General features: G+C 48.7%; 1 protein-coding gene across 1 annotated transcript in view; it reads right to left on the reverse strand.

Annotated features, from left to right (window-relative positions):
* TRAM2 (translocation associated membrane protein 2) overlaps window positions 1–17,649 on the reverse strand; it is a 54,602-nt gene that overhangs the window by 24,975 nt on the left and 11,978 nt on the right. Inside the window, exon 2 of the mRNA XM_074991424.1 lies at window positions 1,170–1,233. Coding sequence (XP_074847525.1) covers window positions 1,170–1,233 — 64 coding nt within the window. The remainder of the gene's footprint in view (window positions 1–1,169; window positions 1,234–17,649) is intronic.

Here is a 17,649-nt window from a genome sequence, read left to right on the forward strand (position 1 = left end):
CTTTAGGGAGAGGACTGGCATTTACTGTCTATGTGAACAAATTCTGTGGCATTTCTTTTACTGGGGCCTGTGCCACCAGCACCACACATCTGACTTCGTTTACACAGTGATGCTTTTCAGGGATTGTGTTCCTTTTCTTTCCATCCAGCAACTAAGTACCGCAAGAATTAAAAGTTCTAGGAACTGCCAAACCAGAACAGGCCAATAGCCCATGCGGTCCAACACAATGTCTCCACCAACTGCTCCTGAGCAGACAATAAACACACTCTGTGCATACAATCACAGAATACTACAACTGGAAGGGACTTCAAGAGGCTATCAAATCTAGTCCCCTGACCTTACAGCAGGACCAGGCACCATCTAGATCATCCCTATTAGATATTTAGCTAACATGTTCTTAACTGTCTCCAGTGATGGAGCATCTACAACCTCCCTAGGCAATTTATTTGTGGTTAACCACCCAGACAGTTAGGAAATTTTTCCTAATATTCATTCTAAACCTCCATGCTGCAATTTAAGCCCATTGCTTCTTGTCCTATCCTCAGAGGCTAAGGAGAATAATTTTTCTTTCTCCTCTCCTTTCTATGTACTTGAAAGCTGCGATCATGTCCCCTCTCAGCCTTTTCTTTTCCAAACTAAACAAACCCAATTTATTTACTCTTCTCTCACAGGTCATATTTTCCAGACTTTAATCATTTTAGTTGCAGAGAAGAGCAGAAGAATGACTTCTCATGTCTTGCTCACAAGTCTCCTGTTAATGATATGCACAGAGCTGGGCAGTTCTATTTTGTCTGAATGATTTGAAAGGATCATACTCCCATGTGCCCCTGTTAGTTTGGCTTGCTGGTTTTGGAGGTGAAGGATGGAAGAGGCGTTACTACTACAGTGTATCATTAGGAAATTTTTCTTCCTGACCCCAGCTAGTGGGAAGTTTATGTCTTGATGCATGAAGATTAACAGCCCAGAAACACAGTAACTGAGCTACTCCTGAACTGCTAGCACGTTTTTTTAAAGTAGTTGTTTATTGTGAGAAAATCCCCCAGGTCACGTATGTTTGTGGCATATGAGACTATCCCAATCAGCTGGGGTTGCTTAGTGATGAAGGTGAGTGGCAGTCTCCTATGATCCTGTGGAAGATGGGGCTGCTGCTCTAGTGTGGAAGCTCTTACCTGCTGTAGGCACGCTAATGTTATACTGAGGTAAGATGAATAGGAAGGCAGTCTTGGCTGTCGCCTGTTAAAGACACAAAAACACAGCCGGTTAAAATGAATTACGCTATTTCCAATGAAACAGATACAGATTCCCACCCAGATCCCAGCCAGAACAACGCACCCTGTAGGAACCATCCCACGATGAAATCCCTGCTCTGTACAGACCCATGTTTAGAGTCAGCTACCTCTGTTTGTATCTTTCTGGCTAGGCAGCTGCCCTTGCTATGCAAAGCTGACTGCTCAGTAACCAGTCACAAGCAACTTTATGCAGGAGACAAAGTTCTCTCGTCTTGAGCCACATGTCCCTTCCCCAATCATGTTGCAGTGCATGCTGGTTAAATCCAGATCCTCTGCTCACGGTTCAGCCAACAGATCCTAAACTGATTTGAGACTAGGTGTGTGGAGATCACCATTTACTGGTGTGCGGGGGAAAGTGGTACTTTCAGTCCAAACCCTACGGACTGTGTGCAGGGAAAGTCCATCACCACCATTTGCTCTCCCACTAACCATTGGAGCTCACTACCTAGAGCAGATCTCTGTAACTCAGGGCTGAGGCATAGTAGCAGGCAGTGTGTGTGGGGGTGGGGGTGGGGGGGGAATTATGCTACCCCACTGCTATGGGTAAACAAGAGGCATCTGCAGTTTCTTTGCTGCCTTCCCCTTGCTGTAAAAGACTAAGCTTAAAAGGGAAACAGGTAGAAAGGACCACAGGGCAAAGGGGCAGAGAGAACCAAGTTCTAGTCACGGTGTCCTATTGTGGAGGGGAGTCAGACCAGATTTAACTTAACTCTGCAGCACCCACACCAGCAGCTTGACCATGAAACAAGGCACTTCACTGGTAAGCGCAGGGAGGGGACAGCCTTACAGACGGGTGGTGACAACTAACAGCCAGGTTAAAATTACACACCCAGAGCCTTGGCGTGCCCCTCTTTTGGTTTGTGAACCATTCCTAAGGCCTTCAGAATGAAGCATGCTCCATCCATCCCTTCCTGCTGTTACCACACACAACCAGATTGCTCCAAGGATGCTTCATGCAGCTGTCTGAGGAGGAGCCAGGAGTTCTAGTCACAGCATAACAAAGCCCACACAGGGCTGAGCAATATCTTAGGCTCAGCGAAACCTTCATTCACGCACCCCAGATTCTTACTCCTAAGAAGGGGAGGAACCACAGAGGCTAAGGCATTATCAATAATATTTGACTTTGAAAACTAATTGGTTTGAATGGGCTCCTAGGGCTGCAGGCAAGGACACCAGCCGAGTATGCTAGCTGCCTTCGGCTTCCCAGAATAACCTCAGCGCTGCTCTGCGGGCAAAGCATTGGAGACTGTGAGTGGATTTAGCGAGCAGATATTCACAATAATCCCTCTTCCCAGAGACAGACATGGGGATTAGCCAGGCCAGAACGACGCAGGAGAGCGGCAGATGCTCTTTGAGACGCCTCGGGTGGGGAGGGAAAGCTGCTTTGGGAATCAGACTGAAGCTGTTGCAGATGGCACACATCCACAGAGACACCCGTCCAAGGCCGTGTTCTGGGCAGAGCGCATGGACAGCATCTAAGGGTTGACTTAAGCCTGCTCGCCAAGGATAGTTTGCAGCTCATGTAGCACATGTCTGTATTGTGCACAGTAACCCCAAGGATGCACTGAATGTCTTTGCATGGTCTCTTTGCTCCCTGAAGTCCCACGTGTGTTCAGCCCTTGGTGAGCTAGCTGCTCTAACAGCTTCCCAGAATCCTGAGGAGAGGGATGAGCATGGGCTACCCAGCCCGAGGAGACAGGCCTGGAAGCAACATCCCTGGCCTGCACGCCACGCTACTGCTGGGTCTCCACCTGGCCCTCCGGCCCAGAACCAGAAGGCAGGTGGTTAGCCCTGGGAGCTCAGACAGGGAGGGGTCAGCACTGCAGCAGAGGTGAGCGTGTTGCCCTTCAGAGTGGGTAGGAAGGCCCCAGCCCACAATGCTGAGACAGACATAGGAGCGCTGCTTGGCTGGGGAAACGTTGAGGACAAGGCACCCAAGCTATTGGGAACCAAGAGAAGGCTGTACTTGGCATTGGCGCTCTCTCACAAGATAGATCCACCAGCCCCCAGGCCAGCTGGGTCCAATCAAAAGAGATGCCCAGCGAGAGATGAGACAGCAGCGGTTGTGACACTAAGACAGGACTTGATATGCTGCGTGACAAGAAACGGAGCCAAAACCAATCCCAGAGACACAATGCTGCACGGGATGGAAGGGAGCAGGCCCTGAAGTGCACACTCCTGTCGCAGCACCTGAGCCCTGCATGCTCTGCTGATCCTCATGTCCAGCTCCAAAGATGGCATGCCTGGGAGAAGGCAGCAGTAAATCAAGCGATTCCCCAGCTCTACAACAACAGGGGCTAAGAAAGAGCGAGAGCTGATGTCCCAGGCTCTGTCCCGACAGACCGCAGGGATCAAATGCTATCGATGGGGCACAAAAAGGGATGCAACACACCTACCACCTGCAGGGCCGGCCAGTCAGCAGCGACACTGAGCACTCCAAGAGCTTTGTTCCTTCCACGCATTATTGAGCTGTTATTGGAAGATCTCAAAGCACTCCACAAAGTAGGTAACTTTCAATTCCCACTTTACAGGTGGGGAAACTGAGGCACAGAGCAGTGGGGCTCAGCAAGTTGGCAGAATAGAACCCACCTCTCCTGCTTCCCTGATTCCAGTGCTCTATCCAATGGGAAACTCCACATACAAGGGTAAGAGCAACAATGTGTCACTGCGAACCACTCCCACAATTGCCTCTATAATGCCGTAAGTACGCCTTACAGAGTTCCCCCTCCAACCCCAAAGAGCTTTTAGAGACATCCAGCCTGGCTTTAAAAATCTGCAGTGATGGAGAACCCACACCACCACCCTCAGTAAGCTGTTCCAATGGCTAATTCTCCTCACTGGCAAAAACGTACATCTTTCCAGCCTCAACCGACCCAGCTTCAACTCCCGGCCACTGTATTGAGTTGTGCCTTTCTCCGCCAGACTTGAGAGCCCATTCTCAAATATTTGTTCTCCATGTGGGTAGTTAATCAAGCCACACCTACACTTTCTCCTTGATAAATTAAATAGATTGAGCTCCTTAACCGTGTCCTATGTGGCATGTTTACTTATCCTTAAATCATCCTTATGCTTCTTCCCTGAACTCTCTCCAATGTGTCTCCATCCTTCTTAAACTGCAGACAGTGGAACTGGACACAGTTCTCCAGCTGCAGTTGCACTAATGCCACAGACAGTAAGATAACCTCCCTTCTCCCACTCAAGATTTCCCTGTTTACGCATCTTCCCATCCCAGCAGCCCTTTGGGCCACTGTGTCGCTTTGGGAGTTCATGTTTAGCTGATTATCTCAGAATCACACAGTGGGAAAAGACCTTTAGGAGGTCAAGTCCAACCCCCTACTCAAATCAGGACCAGTCCCCAACTAAATCATCCCAGAATCCATGGTATGCCCACATGTTGATCGTCCACCAAGACTCAAGGTTTTCTTGGCAGAGTCATTGGTCCCTGGGACAGCATCCCCATCCTGTAAGCTTGGCCTATACTCTTTGTTCCTAGGGATATGCATTACAATGGACATTATTTGCTCAGTCCCACTTTAGCAAGCAATCTGCACCACACTGAGTCAGGGATCTATCCTCATCATTGACTGTGTCCTCAATTTTTGCACCATCTGCAAACTTTTATCAGTGGTGATTCAATTATTTTCTTCCAAGTGGATATAAGGGGATATAAAACCTCGTACTTTGAGCTCTGACTAACAGAGGCCAGGAAGAAGCTCTGTCTGGGGGCAGGGTAGCTCATAAGAGCAGCTGCTTTTATCTTTCTTTGACTCATCTAGTCCCAGCCACTGTCTGAGAAAGAATACCAACCTAGACAGCCTGGGGCTGATCCAGTTCAGGCTCTCCTACATTAAGAGCCAGCAACAAATGGCAATGCAAAGAAGCTTAGGGGGAGGGAAAGATAAGAGCGTGGGAGCATTGTGTGGTCTCTGGGAAGGCTAGTTTAGAACCACAGAAAGGTAGAGCTGGAAAGTATCTCAAGAGGCCACATAGTCAGGGGTGAAAGTAGGCCCTAGGAATTACCCTTGCACCCCGCACCACACCCAGCATCCTTTGCAAGGGGCGCATGGCTCTGCCTCCAGAAGAAGCGAAGCCTCAAGTGGAACAGGTAGGGCTGGGGGTAGACACCCCACTCCCTCCCAGCCAGTCCTTCATAGCCAGTGGCCAGAAGCCCTGGGGCTCCAGCAGCAATCTGAAGGACCCAGATTCCAGACTGCTCCTGCAGCAGCTGGGAGCCCTGAGCCCCTTTAAACCGCTGGGCCCCAGGGCAACTGCCCTTTTTGCTCCCACTGCCCCCTCCTGCAGCCCTGCAGGTCAGGTCCAGCAGCGTTTTAATGATGTTGCCCCTTTTGCCCTGGTCTATCGGATCCTACTGGCAGAGAAGCAAAAAGTTGGCCACATGCAAGACAGTCCTGTGGCTGGTTCCCACCAGTGCGCTGCACCGTCCCACTTTCACCTGTGCGTATACTCTAGCCCAGCATTTCCCATAGCGTGGTCTGTGGCCCAGTACCAGTCCTTGGGGGAAAAAAAAAAAACCAAGAAAACGATCCTTAGAAAATATACAATTACCCCATGTGCTATTGTTATTGTGAATAAATAATAAACAGTGAAAATTTATTCATTTTTTATATGCGTTTATATTTTTGGACCTCAAGAAAAGGTACTGAAAAAAAAGGGGGGGTCTCAACTGTATAAAGTCTGGGAAACCCTGCCCTAGGCCATTGCAATGGGGCAGGACAACACATACCTGAAACCATCCCAGGCGAGTTTAAGCTCTCCTTAGAATCCTCCAATGCACATTTGCATCTGACAAAGCAGGTCTTTGCCCACAAAAGCTTATGCTCCAAAATATCTGTTAGTCTATAAGGTGCCACAGGACTTCTCGATAATATTAGATATTAAGAAACAAACAAAAATGTATGCAGAGTACTTTATTTACCAAATCAGTAGTACTGCTCACTGTAAATTTATACTGTATTTAATTTTTAATTACTTTCACTATACTGCAGTTATGGAAAACGTAACTAACACTTACTTGTGGTTAAAATACCAGTTATTTGAGAGTTCTGGATGATAGAATGCCGGATATGAAGGAATTTACTGTAGGAAAGGACAATTACTTCCCACTTCTTACAAATGATATTCCTGTTCATACACCCCAACTGATGATAGCCTGTGGCTGCTAGCGAGAATCCACAATCACAGGCCATACCACAATAACACTAATCCTGGAACTTTTCCTCGGAACAAGCTTCTTTGCCACCTTTGTCTACGTCTATTCTGGAGATACCATCACTGGACCTAACCACGTTAATTACAGAATCACGGGTACATTCTCTTGTTCCTCAACTAACGTGATATATGCCTTCCTGAGCCAGCAATGCCACACACCATGTACACAGGACAGACCGCAAACACTCTTCAACAAAGAATGAATGGACACAGAACATCAAAAAAACCCAAATACACAAACCTATCAGCCAGCACTTTAATGGAGTGGGCTGGTCTGTCAAAAACCTGAGAGTTTGTGTTCTACTGAAAAGGGCCTTTAACAATCTATATGGTTTGAACAGGGACAGCAACTACCTGACCCATTATAAGGACTCTAACATACTTTGCACACCATACCCCAAATCCCCACTGTACCTCTGCTCTTCTGATTTGCCAACCCCGATAACAATTTTCTGATCTGTCAACCTTGATAACAATTTTTGGACCTCCATGCTTTATATATTGAGTCTGTTCTGGTAAGGCTATGATCTGAAGAAGTGGGTCTGTCCCATGAAAGCTCATCACCTAATAAATTATTTTGTTAGTCTTTAAAGTGCTACATGACTGCTTTTTTGTTTTGATAGTATACAGGCTAACACAGCTATCTCTCTGTCACTACACACACAAGGAAAAATACCTCCACAGATGATAACAGAAATTTACAGGCAGGCAGAGTAAGAAAAAAAATGCCACTTGAGACTCAAGGATATTTACTTTGCGTATTTTGACACAATACGTGTTATAAAACTAACTTTTTGTCTCTCAATGTCTGTTGTCATTAAACGATTATCTGAATCCTCCAATCATTTTCTGCAACTGCAAAAATTTAAATTAATATTAAAAATGCTTAAAAATAAAACCCCAATGTTATCTATCAAATTATTTTAAAGATAAATCAAAATTGTACTCTGCCAAGCCTAACTAGAACTCGTGGGTTGTTTTCAACTGCACTACTGAGCCACTTACTCCCCATTTTGTGGCTAGGCATTTGATTTTTCCTTTTTAAGAGTAGTACTTCACACTCATCTTCACGGAATGTCACCTTGTTGATTTCAGACCAACTCTCCGATGTAGCAAGGTTGTTTAGAATTGTAATCCTGTCCCCAAAATATTTGCAACCCCTCCCAGTTTGGTGCCATCTGTAAGTTTTTTAAGTCTATTTGCCAGTCTAACAGCCAAGCCATCAATAAATACACATGAACAGTTGTAGATCCAGGACAGGCCCTTGAAAAATACCACTAGATATGTACTTCCACTTTGACAGGGAAACACTGACTGCTACCCTTTGGCTCTGACCACACTTGCCCCCGGTGGCAGATTATTAATGAAATAGCCATGTAGCTGCAGGTACTTCAAAATGCCCACAATACTTCAAAGTGCCTTTACGCCCCAACATTTTAAAAAACTTTGAAGTTGCATATACATCACAACACTTCATTAGTAATCTCCCATCAGCCCGATTACCATGCCCCCTTCGAAGTAGGGGGCAAGTGTAGACACAGCCTTTGAGTAGTTTTTAACCAGTCATGCACTCTATTTATAGTAATTTAATCTAGACCACATTTCCCTAGTGTATCAATAAGGTAAATAAATGTCTAGAGTAATTTTTACAAAGTTATATATATATATATATATACACACACACACACACACGAAGATAAGAGAATTCAGACAACAAATAACAGTTACCTCCGATACCATTTATTGTAAGGGTAGAATTGTCTAGCTGGTGGAGCAATGACTTGGTCATCAGGATACCAACAAGCTCTGCCCAGTTCTGCCACTGGTCTGTTGGGTAACTTTGGGTTAGTTGCATGCCCCTGTGCCTCAGTCTTCCCCATCTGTAAAATGGGGCTAATCATACTGACTGCCTTGTACACTGAGCTGAGCTCTACTGATGAAAAGCACTGTACAGCAGCTGGATATTACTAGCTATACTGGAACGGCTGTATTTTGTGTGTCCTTAATCTGGGAATACCTGTGGTGCAGACGAGGAAGAGGCTCTGCATGCTGCATTTACCCCTCCCCCACACCTGGGGGAATGGCAGTGCCTATAATCACTTCCCCTGAAGCTTTTCCCTGCTGCTCCCCCAGCAGTGCTGGGGTGGGGAGGGCAGTTCCTGGGAACAGTGGGGAACATGGAGCCATGTGTTCCCTCAGGAGTGGGGCGCCAGGTAAGTACCGCACTCCCACTCCCCTCCCACCCAGACCCTGCAACACCCCATCTGAAAGTCTTTAATCTGGCCTACCCCACTTCCTAGGATATGTTGGATTAAAGAGGTTCAAGCGTATTATTATTACTGGTAAAAGCAAGGCACTAGAAAGCAAGACACTAAGGTTCTATTATTAGAACTCTGCTGACAAAGTGAACTTGGGCAAGTCACTTAATCTGTGCATCAGTTGCCCCAGCTGCAAAATGGGAGTGTTTACCCAACCTCACAGGGGTGGTAGAAGTGGAATTCACCGCTTTCAATAACCACCTTCACTGCAGAGTGTGGTATTCACAACCACTGCTTGATTTGGTGATAAAACGTGACAAGTGGAATCACCAGCATTGCAATCAGAGAATCAAAACCTGGAATGCTGGGAATGTTTATATTTCAAGCAAGTGGCAACACGCAGGTTTTCTATTCACCCCCCAGGATTAGCTTCCCTCCTGCTCTGGCTGGTGCAGATTTTAGAAACAAAGACTTAGTGCATTGCTGGCTTCAACACACAGACAGAAACCACATCCAGAGAATATTTGGCCAAAATGGAGGCGCAAATCTCTCTCTTAGATTAAGTGCCAGGGGACCTTTAATATTTCCACAGAATCTTTGGGTTTTTTGTTTGGTTTGGTTTTTTTTTTTTTTTTTAATGCCTTGTGTGAAAGACCCTGAGGCAGACAGAAGCAGCGTTTCATAGATTGCCATCCTCCAAATGGTCATTGCTAACCTTTACTGCTGTCCTCACACCTGCCAAGGCATGTGCAGCATGGGCAACTGTTCACCCAACAACCACCCTCCACCCCAGAGGTGGCCACTTTTCAGTTGTGTTCCACAAAGCCTGGCGTGAAATATTTACTAGACAATGAGAACTAGTGATATTGTGCCTTACACAGCACAGTAATATGCATGGTTTACAGTTTTACAAAGACAACAAGGCTGGGTCTACATGTGCCCCCTCCTTTCGAAAAGGGCATGTTAATGAGCAGGTTCAAAATATGCTAATGAAGCACTGCAATGAATATGCAGTGCCTCATTAGCATAATGTCAGCTGCGGTGATTCGAAAGTGTGGCTTTTCGAATCACGCGCCGCTGGTGGAGATGGGACCTTCCGAAAGGACCCCCCCCCAGTTTTCGATCACAGATAGGAAGAAGGGCTTTTGAAACCTGGGGGGGGTGTCCTTTCAGAAGGTCCCATCTCCACGGGTGGCACGCGATTTGAAAAGCTGCACTTTCAAATTGCTGTGGCCAGCATTATGCTAGTTAGGCACTGCATATTCATTGCAGTGCCTCATTAGCATATTTCGAACCTGCTCATTAACATGCCCCTTTCGAAAGGAAGGGGCACTTGTAGACCCAGCCCAAGACACTATGGCACCTCAGAGACTACCAGGTATTTCAGAGCATAAGCTTTCATTGGCAAAGACCCGCTTCATAAGATGCATGAGGGCGATTCCCATACCCTTTCCATTTTACAGATGGGGAACCGAGGTACTTGCCTACAACAAGGCAACCCATTAGCAGCAGAAAAGAGAACAGAATTCAGGTCTCCTACATTCCAGCTCACCTGCAACTCAAACCCCTACTGAATACCTCAGATACCTTGTGCCACATAGTGACAAACAGTAGAGAAGACAAATGTTCCCTTCCAATTGTTGGGGCAGGGCTTTGTAAAGCCTGTTAGTCCCAAAGCCCTTGTACTGACCACCAAAAGACTTCCAGCATACCAGTTTCAAGTTAATACCATAACATCCTTATCACGCTACTCCCAAAGCTCTGGTTAACGCCAATGTGATTTTAGCAGGCAATTGCACAAATGGCTAAAGTTGACAGTTGTGTTACTTCAAAGCAGGGTTCCAAGCTTTCTGGTGGCACACAGCACTGTTTTCTACTAGCCTTGGCAAATCAAGACAGCCACCACTAAAATCCGTCTCAGAACTGAAGTGGAAAGGAATCAAAAGCAGGTTAGTCATCAGAATGATTCAGTTTTGAATGCCTGAAGTCTCATGAGCAGGCAGGTTTGGAAACAGATGTGGCGTGCCCTTGGGGAACTGAGAATCCTGGCCTTCCAGGGCTACGTAGCAACTGTTTCCAGGCCGGAGGGTTCGCGAGATTTCTGACAGCAATGCTGTTGCCGGTCCTGGTCACGGACGCCCAGCCAAATATTTTCATTCTCTGCATCTGGCAACAAATTCTCCTACCAGTCCCACCTCTTCCCTGCATTCCTATCTGCAAGCGAGGAGGAACAGAAGCAGCTTTCAAACAGGCTGATATGACAGGGGCTCAGATTTTTTCCTTTACAGTATACCAGCATTCCTATAAGTATAAAATTATGCCGCATGGTGTCAGCTACAACCAACAACACCTGTGTTTTCCTGACTCCGTTACAGAGGATCCCAGGAACAGCACATGACCAGATTGCCGGGCTTAGTGAGTTTCACTCCCAGGTGACTGTATCCATTATACCAGTCCAGCAGAACAGGCTGCCTAGTCATTCCAAGCTGAGGAATTCATTGGGTTACTTGGCTTTCCTTTAGTCACACTGCTAAGAGCTGCCTTGGAGGTCTGGGGTCATTAGCAGGGTCCAAGATGGGAGTGGAGAGTCTAGACCAGCGGCAGGGTGCAGGAGCAGGATAGAGGTGCAGGGTCTGTGCAGGAGCGGGCTGAGAGTGAGAGTTTCAGGTCTGGGTGGGAGGTAGGTTGCAGAAGCAGGCTGGGGATGTGGGGTCTGGGTGGGTGGTGGGGCGCTGGAGCAGCACCACAGTGGGGACATGGGGTCTGGAAGGGAGGGTGCAGGAGCAGGCTGGGGGCTTGGGGTCTGGGTGGGAGGAGACAGGTGAGGGGACCACCTACCTGGTGCAGGTCGGGGGCAGGCATGCACATGCTTGCTTGAGGCTCTGTGCACTGCAAGGAATTCTCCTGTGCTGGTACTGCCACACACCATTCCCACTGGCCACACTTTGACCAATGGAAGTGATACGGGGCAGGTCCCTGCAGTGCACACAAGTCACTTCCTCCCCCCTGCATGGCAGGGCCTGTGGCTGCCATCAGGCCCCCGTTTGCCTGGGTTTACAGAATCATAGGCTCCTAGGGCTGGAAGGGACCTCAGGAGGTCATCTAGTCCAGCCCTCCGCCTAAAACAGGATCAACCCCAACTAAACCATCCCAGCCAGGACTTTGTCAAGATGAGACATAAAAACTCTAGGGATGGAGATTCCACCACCTCTCTAGGTAACGCATTCCAGTGCTTCACCACATTCTTCTGAAACAGTTTTTCCTAATATCCAGCCTACACCTTTCCTTCTGTAACTTGAGACCATTGCTCCTTGTTCTGCCATCTGTCACTACTGAGAATAGCCTCTCTATCCTCTTTCGACCCCCCTTCAGGAAGCTGAAGGCTGCTATCAAATTGCCCCTCACTTTTCTCTTCTGCAAACAAAATAATCCCAAATCCCTCAGCCTCTCCTCTTAGGTCATGTGCTCCAGCCCCCAAATCACTTTGGCTGCCCACTACTGGACCCTCTCCAATGTCTCCACATCTTTTCTATACTGGGTTGAGCTGGTGTGGCTCAGAGCTCACCCACCACAGCAGGAAACTCATGTTGTTGCTTCAGCTGCAGCTCCCCTTCCCCACCTGGCTGGATCATCAGTGCCAGCTCATGTCCCTGCTGGGGGCTGGGGGAGCCCTGAGCCCGATCAAAGCAAGCTGTGGGCTGTAGGTTCCCCAGCATGATCTAGTCCGATGGAAGAAACCCTCTCCTAGGCACAGCTGTGCATATTGAAGCACTATGGCAGTTGAACCATGGCAGCGTCTTGAGCGCAGACAGGTCCTGAGATCAGAGCCCCTCATTTCAGGGGCTGTGTAAACACACTTAGATCCCACTGCACTTCCAACCCAAACTGGGGCAGGATGCATGTAACAAGCAAGCTGAGAGGACAGAGCAAGGACAATTAGGACTCCACTGAGATGAATACATGGCTGCGCAGAACCTACCTGCACCATTGGCAGGGAAGAGGGGGTATTGAACAGAACACCTGCCGTGTCCTGCAATCCCTGCTGGCCATTTGTTAAGAGTGTTGGACTGTGCTCCATCACACCGGCATTTACCCATCACAGTGAGGTCATCACAGGGTTTGACTCACTGTGTATGGTCAGACGTGGCTGAATATCTTCATTTGGAGCAGGACTGGGGCTTAGTATTTATACCACTCAAAGGACTGACATGCAGCCTTTAACATAATCCAGTGCACCTCGTAAACAGAGGGACATGACAAATCGGCCCATGTGGAGGGCCACGAAACAGGAACCCAGGAGCACTAACCCCAGGTTTGTGCCTCTGGGCAAACACAGAACCGCTTTCTATGCCTCAGTTTTACCAGCAGTAAAATGGACATAATACTTTTTGAGTTCACATGGGCATTGGCATTTGTAGAGCAGTAGGATAAAGTGCATTAAGTGTTCAGTCAAAGAGCTAAATGTAAAGGAAAAAGTTGCTGTTTCTATTGTATTTTAAGATAACTCGGTCTAAAGATGGGCATGTTGAATCTGGAGGCACTGGTGGCAGTTTCTGCTAAGTTTCTGAAGTAGAGAAGAAAAACCCCAGGACCCTCTGTAGGTTACATGGGAGCTCCAGGTAGATACCAACAGGAAGCAGCACCAGAGCAGGGAAGTTCAGATTGCAGATATCAAATTGCCACCACAGCTACTGGCAGGCCGAGACCTGGGTGCATCCCAGGCTCTGTGTGGTTTCGAGTTCCTCACTTCAGCCTGGCTATTATGTCTCATTTACTGGTTACGCCTCATCTATTAGACAGGGATTTGCAAAGACTATGGGGGTGAGACACCTACATCTCACTGGATATCAGTGGGGTTTGGAGAGGAGCTTAGCAAACACCCTGGTAATGCCTAGGAGCCCCAGTGACATGGGGAAGTTTCAGCCCTCCCAGGAACCTGTAATCCTATGGGTACATCAACACTGCAGCTGAGGGCGGGGGTTCATTTCTGGCTTGCGTAGATGAACACACGCTAGCTTTGATCCAGCTAATGAGCCAAAGATCTACAAGCAGGCCCACTGAATGGGGAGGGGGCAGCATTTCAAAGCAGCCTGCAGCTCTGGCCGTCGCTGGGGAAAGAGCCCACTGCTGTGGTTTGAGCGGCATGAAGGGCTGACTGACCTTGGCCACGCCCCTTCTGCCTTTGGTCACGCCCCTTTTGGGGGTGCAGAGCTGGGCCGTCCTCTCACTGGCTACACCAGAGGCGGAGGCAAGCTATGCCTCCCTGTCCCTGCCATGTATTCAGGCAGCTAACCCATGCAGTCATGGCCACACCACTATTGTGAGAGCACTAGCCTGAGGAAAACAAGAACAAGCCCATCTGCTTGTGCTGGAAAGCACTGCCCTGGCTGTAGTTATTCTCTTTGGAAATCTCACCCTTTGGTTGCCAGCTCTTCAGGGCAGCAGCAGTTGTGAGCTGTATGTCCGGGCAGCACCTCCCCTGGAGCTGGTTGACTTCCAGGTGCTACCACGGGCAAGATGTTAAGCTCATCACCATCACTCTCAGCCTGGGGCCACTGTGAGAAAGTAACCAACCACCTCCCTGTTAGTCCAGGAACAGAAGCTCTGTCCCACCTCCTTACAGGTGAGGACAGAAACCAGCTTCTCATCTCCCAGACACCTTTACCTTTTTCTCCCTGCAAAGCTGAGCAGCAGCTGGGCCCTGGGCTGTTTGCCAGGCTCTCCTGTTGCCTGCGTAAATGCGCTGGTACCAGCTGGAGTGTGCAATCCATGGAGTGCAATGCCAGCTGGTGACGTGGAGATGAGTAAGATTAGGGGAATGAGTAATGAGCAGGCGGGTGGGAGAGGACGGAGCTACTGTTTGCACAGGGTCAGGGAGAGCATTCCCAAATGCAGTCAAACTGACAGCCCTCCTGTCCTATGCCAGCTATCAGCCAGCTGGGTTTTAATTAAACCCTCTCTCCAGCATCTCTCAATCACTCAGACAGGAATCTGCTCCAGGCTAGGCAGTGAATAAGCTAATGACACTTGATCCTACGAGAGCCTACACTCGTGACATTTACACCCCAATTCTAGTACTATGCTGACATGCAACAGTCACTCAGGGTACAGCTACACTGCAAAAAAAAAGTCTACAGCAGTAAGCCTCAGAACTTAGGTCTACACACAGAGGATCCTGGGGCGTGTGCTACAAGATTAAATACAGTATAACTGTGACCAGGTGGACTTGAACCTGGGACCTTGGGAGCTTAATGCAGGCACCTCTACAGTGTGAGCTAAAAGCCAACCGGTGCTCAGCTAATGCTATCAGACTCATTTCCTGTGTAAGTGATCTAAGGTGCCACTGCATGGGACAGTGAACCACAGCAAGGTGTGTGGGTTACAATGACAGTGTAACATTCCCACTTGCACTGTAGCTGAGGCATGGGAGCAGGTCTCAGAGCCTGGTCAGGAACAACTACACTGCTCTTTTGAGCCCTTTAGCATGAGCCCTAGTAGGTGGACTTGGACCCTGACTCTGCCGTGAGGCTGTTTCTGCAGTATAGCTAAGCCCTCTGTAGCTCATGTTGGGCAGAAGTCTTGGCTGGGGGGCCATGGTCTTAAATAGCTCTCCACTGCTTGTGTGCAATGCAACAAGCACCAGCCTTGGCAAATGGTACAACAAAGCAAAACGTCAGGAGGACGCCAGAACAGCCAGTAAGGAGAATATCTGGGCCATGGACAAAAATCCAGGCCAGGGGCTACATCTACACGTGCACGCTACATCGAAATAGCTTATTTCGATGTAGCGAACGTCTATACGTCCTCCAGGGCTGGCAACGTCGACGTTCAACTTCAACGTTGGGCAGCACCACATCGAAATAGGCACTGCGAGGGAACGTCTACACGCCAAAGTAGCACATATCGAAATAAGGGTGCCAGGAACAGCTGCAGACAGGGTCACAGGGCGGACTCAACAGCAAGCCGCTCCCTTAAAGGGCCCCTCCCAGACACACTTGCACTAAACAACACAAGATCCACAGAGCCGACAACTGGTTGCAGACCCTGTGCATGCAGCATGGATCCCCAGCTGCAGCAGCAGCAGCCAGAAGCCCTGGGCTAAGGGCTGCTGCACACGGTGACCATAGAGCCCTGCAGGGGCTGGGGAGAGTGTCTCTCAACCCCTCAGCTGATGGCCGCCATGGCGGACCCCGCTATTTCGATGTTGCGGGATGTGGATCGTCTACACGTGCCCTACTTCGACGTTCAACTTCGAAGTAGGGCGCTATTGTCATCCCCTCATGGGGTTAGCGACTTCAACGTCTCGCCGCCTAACGTCGATTTCAACTTCAAAATAGCGCCCAACACGTGTAGCCGTGACGGGCGCAATTTCGAAGTTGACGCCGCTACTTCGAAGTAGCGTGCACGTGTAGACGCAGCCAGGGAGAGCTACAGTCATCTCTTGCAAATACAACACTTCTCAGAACAGAGAAACAGCATATTGGTAACAACATGCCACATGGAAGTAAATGAAATAATGGTGACCAAAATCAAAAGAACAAAGCACAATTATGGTAAGTATTTGAAGACAGATAATCACAATGCACACTCCACTTGTTTATTTATAACTGGAGAGTGTGTGTAGTCAATATGATTTGTAGTGTGGAAGTTGCTTATCCCATTTAAATGCTGGGGTGATCTTTTCCTCCTGAAGCACATGCAGCACCAGATATCAATATTTCCTGGGCCCTGTTATTCACCTACCTTACATGATTACAGCTGAAATCTTAAAATTTCAAGATTTTTAGATGTGTTTAGTGATTCTGGGCACCCAAAACAGACCTATTCAAGGGTATTCCCCTCCCCGCACAGCCCCCATAATGGGTCCCTTTAATAGGTCTCAGCCAGGCAACCAAACACCCTGATCCCATGTGCTTCCTCGTTTAAGTTGTTAGCATTTTGCAGGTCACCCAGCAAAATCAAAAGTGAAACTTACAAGTGTTTCTAGTTGGAAACTGATAGTTTCACTTTCAGGTGTGCGCACCCACCTGTCCGCAGATAACACAAGGCAACTGGGTTTGGCTTGAGGGTAGGCAGGTATCCAGTTTTTGACCAGAAGACCCAAAATAAAAGGGAGCCTGAAGGCTCTCGTCAGCCCTGCCGACTAAGCCGTTCAAAGTCTGGCTGGCAGAGCTGAAGAGCCAAGGAAGACTGGTCCCTACCTCACTGTGCTGAGCCCCTTAACTGGGGAGCAGATCCAGCTCCTAGATGGTGGCGTGGGCCCCAGGGCTCTGGGCGTTGCCTCCATGCTGAACACTGATCGCACTCCCATTGTCCGGTTCTCACCTGCTAGGAGTTAGACCCAGTGCCCAATCCTGGGGTGCAGCACAGAGCAAGGACAGGCAGGCAGCCTGACTTAGCATCGCTGACTGGGACCTGCCCTAGGTAAGCCTGACCCCTGAGCCCGCCCAAACCCTGGGTCCTTGCCTGCACCCCTAAGCCCTCAACTCCAGCCCTACCCCAGTGCCCTCAACCCCTGACCCAACCCTGCTGCTCTGAGCTTCCCCAAACCCAGAAGCCCTCCTGCACACAGAGCCCACACCCCATCCTAAGCCCACCTCAGCCTGCAGCTCCCTCCCACATTCTGAATCCCTGAGCCCAATTCCCTGCCTGAAGCCCCTCCCCCCCACTCCAAACCCCTCATCCCCAGCCCTGCTCCAGAACCTGCACCCCCGTCTAGTGCTTATCCCCTCCTCCACCCCAACATCTTGTAGTCGGGGGGCGGGGGTGGCCTCAGAAGGGTTTTGTGCCAAGAGAAAGCTGGCAAGCATACTTGGTTCACAACACCTTTAAATGCATTAACTTGGCTCTTAGCAATAAATCACAGGAATGTA

Source organism: Carettochelys insculpta, chromosome 3, assembly GCF_033958435.1.
Source record: "Carettochelys insculpta isolate YL-2023 chromosome 3, ASM3395843v1, whole genome shotgun sequence".
Classification (NCBI taxonomy): Eukaryota; Metazoa; Chordata; order Testudines; family Carettochelyidae; genus Carettochelys; species Carettochelys insculpta.